General features: G+C 41.0%; 1 protein-coding gene and 1 long non-coding RNA gene across 2 annotated transcripts in view; one reads left to right on the plus strand and one right to left on the minus strand.

Moving 5' to 3' along the window:
* Positions 1–5,351, plus strand: part of LOC121532409 (diacylglycerol kinase theta) — a 31,583-nt gene extending 26,232 nt beyond the window's left edge. The window contains exons 19-23 of the mRNA XM_041838307.2: positions 782–882; positions 1,157–1,303; positions 1,510–1,621; positions 1,859–2,011; positions 2,150–5,351. Coding sequence (XP_041694241.1) covers positions 782–882; positions 1,157–1,303; positions 1,510–1,621; positions 1,859–2,011; positions 2,150–2,251 — 615 coding nt within the window. The 3' untranslated portion in view covers positions 2,252–5,351. The remainder of the gene's footprint in view (positions 1–781; positions 883–1,156; positions 1,304–1,509; positions 1,622–1,858; positions 2,012–2,149) is intronic.
* Positions 4,765–6,584, minus strand: LOC121532441. Its single transcript, XR_005994336.1, has 2 exons — positions 6,089–6,584; positions 4,765–5,443 (listed from the first exon to the last, which is right to left on the minus strand). It is a non-coding gene; the product is annotated as an uncharacterized LOC121532441 (long non-coding RNA).
* Positions 6,585–9,643: the final 3,059 nt, after the last annotated feature.

Genomic DNA, 9,643 nt, shown 5'->3' on the forward strand with positions numbered 1-9,643 from the left:
AGCCGAAGAACACCATCCCAACCGTGAAGCGCGGGGGTGGCAGCATCATGCTGTGGGGGTGCTTTGCTGCAGGAGGGACTGGTGCACTTCACAAAATAGATGGCATCATGAGGAAGGAAAATTATGTGGATATATTGAGGCAACATCTCAAGACATCAGTCAGGAAGTTAAAGCTTGGTCGCAAATGGGTCTTCCAAATGAACAATGACCCCAAGCATACTTGCAAAATGGCTTAAGAACAACAAAGTCAAGGTATTGGAGTGGCCATCATAAAGCCCTGACCTCAATCCTATAGAAAATGTGTGGGCAGAACTGAAAAGCGTGTGCGAGCAAGGAGGCCTACAAACCTGACTCAGTTACACCAGCTCTGTCAGGAGGAATGGGCCAAAATTCCCCCAATTTATTGTGGGAAGCTTGTGGAAGGCTACCCGACACGTTTGACCCAAGTTAAACAATTTAAAGGCAATGCTACCAAATACTAATTGAGTGTATGTAAACTTCTGACCCACTGGGAATGTAATGAAAGAAATAAAAGCTGAAATAAATCATTCTCTCTACTATTATTCTGACATTTCACATTCTTAAAATAAAGTGGTGATCCTAACTGACCTAAGACATGGTATTTTTACTAGGATTAAATGTCAGGAATTGTGATAAACTGAGTTTAAATGTATTTGGTTAAGGTGTATGTAAACTTCCGACTTCAACTGTATATTTAGTTGATGCATGGGTGCACTGGTCGGCGTGGTCATTAAATTACTGCTGGTCTCCCTTGTTGCAGATAGTGCAGATGAACAACTATTTTGGGCTGGGCATCGATGCTGAGCTCAGTTTGGACTTCCACCATGCCCGTGAAGAAGAACCAGGAAAGTTTAACAGCAGGTAGGAGACCACCTCCAGTAAGAAGTTACTTTAAAATATCTAAAAAAAGAGAACATCCCTAAAACGGCTTATCCTTGGTGTGTCTCTATCAGTGGAGGCTGCTGAGGGGGATATGGCTCATAATAATGGCTGGAACGGAGTAAGTGGAATGGCATCAAACACATGGAAACCATGTGTTTGATGTATTTGATACCATTCCACTAATTCCGTCCCAGCCATTATCACTAGCCCATCCTCCCCAATTAAGGTGCCACCAACCTCCTGTGGTATGTAGGTTCCATAACAAAGGTGTGTACCTGAAGGCGGGTCTGCAGAAGCTGAGCCACACACGGAACCTTCACAAGGACCTCAAACTGCAGGTGGACAAACAAGACATAGAACTGCCCAGCATAGAAGGCCTCATCTTCCTAAACATCCCCAGGTAGGAAATACACACACAAACACACACGACTAAACTCTACACACGGCTGACAGTCAGACACTCATGACGCATGACATTCACTTCAAGATGCATGCTCATGAAGAAGAATGGCCTCTCACACTGGCCCCTTACCCACTCAAACCTAAATGTACATAATGATCTGAAACACAGTCAGTACTTACAACTGCGTGTGTGTCTGTGTTTAGCTGGGGCTCTGGGGCAGACCTGTGGGGATCAGAGGGTGACTCGCGCTACGGGAAACCCCGCATTGACGATGGCATGCTGGAGGTGGTGGGGGTGACCGGGGTAGTGCACATGGTGAGTTCATCGCTCACTACTCTTACTCAGTTGAGTACCATGTATGTCCTGATACCACAGAGAGGAGAGAGATCAGCGCTATGGTCCCAGTGTTTCAGAACGTTTTCTCCAGATAGAAATGTAAATAACCATCATTGGTATGTAGTGTATATGTATTGATGTACAGCGTTAAAATCAGGATACCACAAATGCAGTTTGTATACATGTATACAGATATATCTGTGTTGTGTGGTCCAGGGCCAGGTGCAGAGCGGCATGCGCTCTGGGATCCGTCTCGCCCAGGGTAACTACGTGCGTATCACAGTGACCAAGCCCATCCCTGTGCAGGTGGACGGAGAGCCCTGGATACAGGCCCCTGGAAATATCATCATATCTGCAGCAGGCCCAAAGGTAACAGCTTTTTGCTACTATAATGGGACAAATAGTTACAACTTTACTGTGGTATCCTTCACCATGGTTGAAAACCTCCCATACCTATCTATAAAGTCAAGCGCTGTTAAGCGATCGTGTCCTTGATGCTGTGTTCAGGTGCGGATGCTGAGGAAGTCCAAACACAAGCAGAAGAAGCAGCCTGCCAGCCTGAAAGAGGGGCGATCCGAAAGCCCTTCGTCCAGCGATGGGGGACACTGATGCACCCCCCCCCCCCAACACCTGCTCCTTGGTGTCACCATGTGAGCATGGTGGCCTGTTGGCTGCTCTAAACAGCTGTGGCAGGGGCCCGTGTGCCCCATAGGCTCTCAGATGGTTTGCGTAGCTAGCACTGTTAGCTCCTGGAATGGTACATTGATAAAGGAGAAGATATCACAAGCATTTAGCAGTCCTCTCATTCTCATCTTACTGCTTATCAGTTTCACCGCTGTTGGGTTCGGTTGCCCCAGTTAGGATCATTCAGATTAGCTTCCTGTCTGATTTGTTAGTTTGTTTTATTTTGCAGTCCTTCAGAGTTGGTATGGCCTGGTATATATCATAGACAAATACATGGTAACAATTGGCCATGGTATTATCTGGTACTATAGCATTTGGTACCAGATGGTTACAATGAGTCCCCAAGAAACTGAGAGGTGTTTATGAATAACATCTAATTACTCTGTTACCATGTAATATCAAAGTAAATACCAGACGGTAAAATAAAGTGTAATTGTTGCTTTTTCAAAGTTCAGACATCAAACTGCTTGACAGTCACTTGCTGGATTAACATCAAATAGTCTAGTACTTGGCAAACAGTCTAGTACTTGACAAACAGTCTAGTACTTGACAAATAATCTAGTACTTTGTTTACAAAGTACTACTACTAATGTAAAACAACAACTTGCCAAAGTCAAAATGCTTACGAGTAGTATATTAGAGTGAAAAAAACTCACTATTCGCCAAAACCAACACTGGCCATTCAATAACAATTCTAGGAAGTGGATGTGAGACATTGCATGTTATGTAATACGTACATTTTTCATTAAATTGTAATACTTTGAGGAAGATCAATATTCCAAGTGTAGACTTACGACAGTAGCCTCAGAAATATGCACATCCGCACACACAAACACATCTTAATATTCAGTTAGTCCATACTCAAGTCTGTAGCCAATGTCCTCTTATTGTTTATAACCTGTCTGTAGCAGTCACCCTCGCTGCAGAATATGTACTCACCAACACTTAATGCCTCACAAATGTATTCCAAACATAAGCATCATTGGGTTTGAATGGAATCATGACTTGAATGTTGCACTCCATTCGTTGTATTACATATCTCTGTTGCTGCTCATTTTTTGTAGCTGATGGAATGAATGCAGGGAGGAGACCACCAGCCAATACTAAATATGCATTATAAACTTAGAGAGACTTGTATTGGATTTCTCCAGTAATTTGCTTGGCTTAGAGATCATGTTTCATCCATAGTAGAGATGGTACACCTGAGTACCCGTTCTCTAGTTGTCAGCACTTCGTCCGCATTCCTGGTGATATAGAATTGACAAGAAATGCAATCATGAAATGACTCCTTCATATGAAGGAGGATCTCATTTTTTACACTCCAGCACGTGATGTAGCCGGAACAGTATTTTATTGATTCTGTGTTTTTTTTTATCAAAGTTTTTGTATGTAAGTTGACTCACTTTTGTGACTTGGTGCTAGTGTGTAGCAAAACGTTTGAATCTTTCACTCCACTAGCAGCTTTGGGCCCTATTCAATTAAAGCTGGTAAGCTGGTGTTGTGGTTGAGTCAGAATCTGCAGGCCTTTTATGCAGTGTGAAAGCATTTGAATTGACATGCAGTTGATGTTCTTGATTTTGAATACAGAAATTCCAACGTGCGTTGACAGCTAACTGGGCTTGAATGAATAGGGTCCTAGACTGTTGGGTCATCATGGCCCATTAGAAACTCACTGTGGTGATTTCACCTGTGGTTCCTCATTGGCCGTGTTCCAATCCTCGTAAGAGCTTCCTTTCCTTGTCCCCTCTCCTTACTGACCACTAGTAAATGAAAGGATTGGATAGATATTCACCATATACCATAGTTTCACCTGTCAAGTCAAGAGACTTATGACAAGGACATGAACCCATTTTAGACTGAGGGGACACAGCTATTGTGTTGTGAAATGCATGTACAGTCAACATCCTGTGTAAAAGAAAAACGTGAGTAAACATAGTGATGTTTTTAGCTGTAATATGAGAATGTCCATGTTTATTCCATTTAGAGGCATAAAGTGTTTCTGTGAATACAGTATGTAAAGATAAGGATTGGTTTTAGATCAGTATGTATCTTTGGTATATCTTTGGTGTCAATGGTCAGCTCTGTTCTGCAGTGCTCATTCGAATAGACAGTCTTTTAGAACCATTGCTGTGATGCTTTAATCACACCATAATTCCATCACCAAAAGCAATCCACTCCAAAGATAATACTACAATAGGAATGCCCCCTTAACCCGAATGTCCACAGCAAGGGATGATTTGAAAAGACATGGAAGTGATGACTGATTGCTGGCAAATGCATCAGCGCACAGTTTGATGGCTATCAACTATAACGTTTTTGTGTTTACCCTGAAAAGTGCCATTATTTGTATTAATTTTTCATTTCTCCTCAATGTTGCCGTACAGAAAAATGCATAACAGCATTGCGTCAATGTCCAAGGTACTGTTTTGTGTTGAATGTCACTTATGTGCATACCGTAGTAAGTTTACAGCTTCTGCGTCATTTGAGCCTGTTGCTGTGCGATGTACCTTCAGGCCAAATTGTCGTTCTGTGGTGTCATTAGATCTAAACTCCACGTAGTGCCTCATTGAAATGCTTCTAGAACCTTGGTGGTGTTACCTGTGTGTCAAAATGTTTAACATGATGTGTGGTCCACTCCTGCTGGTGCAGTGGTTGAATATCTTAATCTAGGCATTTCTAGACCATTTTGAGCTAATGTGCCTATAGATGACTTATGTTGTCAATTCTGTTTTTATTTTATTTTCCGTAATAGAAGTTAATTTAAGTTTTTACCAAGTCTCAATCGGAGTTAAAAGGCTAAATGAATAAATATGTATATTTTTGCAGACAAAAGCTGTTTTTAGTTTGAACTGTAAATTGCACTAAATGTATTGTTTTACAGATGCTTTTAGGTGTTACGTTTGGTTACTCTGATGTTTAAATAACTAAATCTAAAGATATATGTGAAAATAACTAAAGATATATGAAAAGATACTGTGTAACAATTGTGTCCAGTTAAAATAAAATCAAGAAACGGGACATCTTATGTATTAATGTACCTGAGTTTTTATTGTAGTTGGGATGTCATGTCTGGGTCGGATATTACAAGGGACAAACGGGTAGCACTTCTTTACGGTACTGAAATCACAAGGTATTTTACATTGCATCAAGTAGAAAATAATTTGGTACCAGATAGTAGCAAATTGATTTTGTTAGTCACTCTCGCTCAGATATATTAAAAACTGCAAACATTTATCTCCACCCTATGGCAATGTGTAGAATTGCAGGAAATTAGCTTTTAAAACTGCACATTTTTCTTTCCACCCCATGGCAAAATAAGTTGAATTGCATGAAATTAGTTATAAAATTGCAACGTCTTCCCTCCACTCCTATGGCAAAATGTGTTGAATTGCAGCAAACTTACTTTAAAACAGCAACAACAAAAAAGATCTAAGCCCTGTGGCAAAATGTGTAGAATTGCAGGAAATTAACTCTACAACGTCATTTTTTCCCCTCTGCTGTCACTAATGTATGCACTCACTACTAACTGTAAGTCGCTCTGGATAAGAGCGTCTGCTAAATTACAAAAATGTAATGTAAAATGTTGTTAGTTAACGTTCCAGTTTTACCATACTACGTAATGGCCACCAGGGGCAGGTGCTACCATAGATATAGAACAGGGACGTATTCATTACGCCGATTCTTTTGCAAAACGTTTCTTAAACGGAACGAAACGGGAGGGAAACTATGGTTGCTGCAAAGAAGAAGTTGAATATACTGCACCTTCACAAGCGTAGGTCACTAGATATTTCGCTGCGGTTAAGTGAGCCCACACGCGCAAAACGCATGGTGCGCAAATGGGAAATCGGGAAAAAACCCGAGGTCAAATCATGACGTCAGTGATCTTAAGGGCGGATAGTCGGAACTCTAGAAAGACGCCTGAGTCCCCGATTTGGAATTCCGAGATGGATGTTTTTCGAGTTCCCAGTTGTCTTGAACGTACGGAAGTCGGTTATTTCCAAGTTTTGAATTCCGAGCTCCCAGTTGTTTTGAACGCGGCAGTAGTCAAGCTATCCGCGCTTCAGTTTCCTCCTGAATTTGGGTGGGTGAATACACACCACTTTACGGTATCGCGTGTTTTCTGGTAAGGAAACACTAATGAACTGATAGACAATAGCTACAAATCATTCCAAGCAAACCGTTTGAAACACAGGGATTCAATTTTCCATAATCAAAATGATCAATCAGGTCCCCTGTAGCTCAGTTGGTAGAGCATGGCGCTTGCAACGCAAGGGTTGTGGGTTCGTATGAAAAATGTATGCACTCACTAACTGTAAGTCGCTCTGGATAAGAGCGTCTGCTAAATGATGTAAATATATTTATAAAGCCCTTTTTACATCAGCAGATGTCACAAAGTGCCATACAGAAACCCAGCCTAAAACCCCAAACAGCAAGCAATGCAGATGTAGAACCATGGTGGCTAGGAAAAACTCCCTAGAAAGGCAGAAACCTAGAGAGGAACCAGGCTCTGAGGGGTGGCCAGTCCCCTTCTGACTCAACCACAACCAGATTTTAACAGTACATGGCCATTAAGGCCAGAATTTTCTCCGAGATGTTCAAATGTTCATAGATGACCAGCTGGGTCAAATAATAATTACAGTGGTTGTAGAGATTGCAAAAGGTCAGTACATCAGGAGTAAATGTCACTTGCCTTTTCATTGCCAGGCATTTAGAGGTTGAAATAGCAGGTGCGGTAGAGAGAGAGAGAGAGAGAGTTGAAAACAGCAGGTCTGGGACAAGGTAGCACGTCCGGTGAACAGGTTAGGGTTCCATAGCCGCAGGCAGAAGAGTTGAAACTGGAGCAGCAGCACGACCAGGTGGACTGGGGACAGCAAGGAGTCATCAGGCCAGGTAGTCCTGAGGCCTCAGGTCCTCTGGGAGGGGAGGGAGAGAGAGAAAATTAGAGGGAGCATACTTAAATTCACACAGGACACCAGATAAGACAGGAGAATAACACCAGATATAACAGACTGATACCCAAATCTTTAATTTCATTTTTGCTCCTTATGAAAATGTACTTTGATATCACGGGTAGAGTGAGGCTGCAGAGGCTGCAGTAGCCTTTTTAGTAAATGTTCAGTTCAGATGTGTTTACAGTCAATATATACACACACACACAGTCAATATACACACACACACAGTCAATATACACACACACACAGTCAATATACACACACACACAGTCAATATATACACACACACACAGTCAATATACATACACACACAGTCAATATATACACACACACAGTCAATATACACACACACACAGTCAATATACACACACACAGTCAATATACACACACACACACAGTCAATATATACACACACACACAGTCAATATACATACACACACAGTCAATATATACACACACACAGTCAATATACACACACACACAGTCAATATACACACACACACAGTCAATATACACACACACAGTCAATATACACACACACACACACAGTCAATATACACACACACACAGTCAATATATACACACACAGTCAATATACACACACACACAGTCAATATATACACACACACACAGTCAATATACATACACACACAGTCAATATATACACACACACAGTCAATATACACACACACACAGTCAATATACACACACACACACAGTCAATATACACACACACACACAGTCAATATATACACACACACAGTCAATATACACACACACACAGTCAATATACACACACACACAGTCAATATACACACACACACAGTCAATATATACACACACACACAGTCAATATACATACACACACAGTCAATATATACACACACACAGTCAATATACACACACACACAGTCAATATACACACACACAGTCAATATACACACACACACACACACAGTCAATATACACACACACAGTCAATATACACACACACACAGTCAATATACACACACACAGTCAATATACACACACACACAGTCAATATACACACACACACAGTCAATATATACACACACAGTCAATATACACACACACACAGTCAATATACACACACACACAGTCAATATACACACACACACAGTCAATATACACACACACACAGTCAATATATACACACACAGTCAATATACACACACACACAGTCAATATACACACACACACACACACAGTCAATATATACACACACACACAGTCAATATATACACACACACAGTCAATATACACACACACACAGTCAATATATACACACACACACAGTCAATATATACACACACAGTCAATATACACACACACACAGTCAATATATACACACACAGTCAATATACATACACACACACACAGTCAATATATACACACACACAGTCAATATACACACACACAGTCAATATATACACACACACACAGTCAATATATACACACACAGTCAATATACACACACACACAGTCAATATATACACACACAGTCAATATACATACACACACACACACACAGTCAATATACACACACACAGTCAATATACACACACACACAGTCAATATATACACACACAGTCAATATACATACACACACACACAGTCAATATACACACACACACAGTCAATATATACACACACACAGCTTCACAGCAAGATCTAAGTGAGCTTAATATGTTTTTCTTTGTATTTCATTAAAGAGAGATTATACTTTTTTTAAAGTGTTAAATAACTACATTTAGTTGATCTATCCCATATTCTTTATATTTTATAATTTTTTAAAGTACTGAACAAAAATATAAACGCAACATGCAACAATTCCAACGATTTTACTGAGTTACAGTTCATATAAGGAAATCAGTCAATTGAAATAAATTCATTAGGCCCTAATCTATGGATTTCACATGACTGGGCAGGAGTGCAGCCATGGGTGGGCCTGGGAGGGTACAAGCCCACCCACTTGGGAGCCAGGCCCAACCAATCAGAATGAGTTTTTCCCCACAAAAGGGCTTTATTACAGACAGAAATACTCCTCAGTTTCATCAGCTGTCCGGGTGGCTGGTCTCAGACGATCCCATAGGTAAAGAAGCCGGATGTTGAGGTCCTGGGCTGGCGTGGTTACACATGGTCTGTGGTTGTGAGGCCGGTTGGAAGTATTGCCAAATTATCTAAAACGACGTTGGAGGCAGCTTATAGTAGAAAAATGAACATTCAATTCTCTGGCAACAGTTCTGGTGGACATTCCTGCAGTCAGCATGCCAATTGCATGCTCCCTCAAAACATGAGACAGCTGTGGCATTGTGTTGTGTGACAAAACTGCAGATTTTAGAGT

Source organism: Coregonus clupeaformis, chromosome 2 (assembly GCF_020615455.1).
Source record: "Coregonus clupeaformis isolate EN_2021a chromosome 2, ASM2061545v1, whole genome shotgun sequence".
In the NCBI taxonomy this organism is placed as follows: domain Eukaryota; kingdom Metazoa; phylum Chordata; class Actinopteri; order Salmoniformes; family Salmonidae; genus Coregonus; species Coregonus clupeaformis.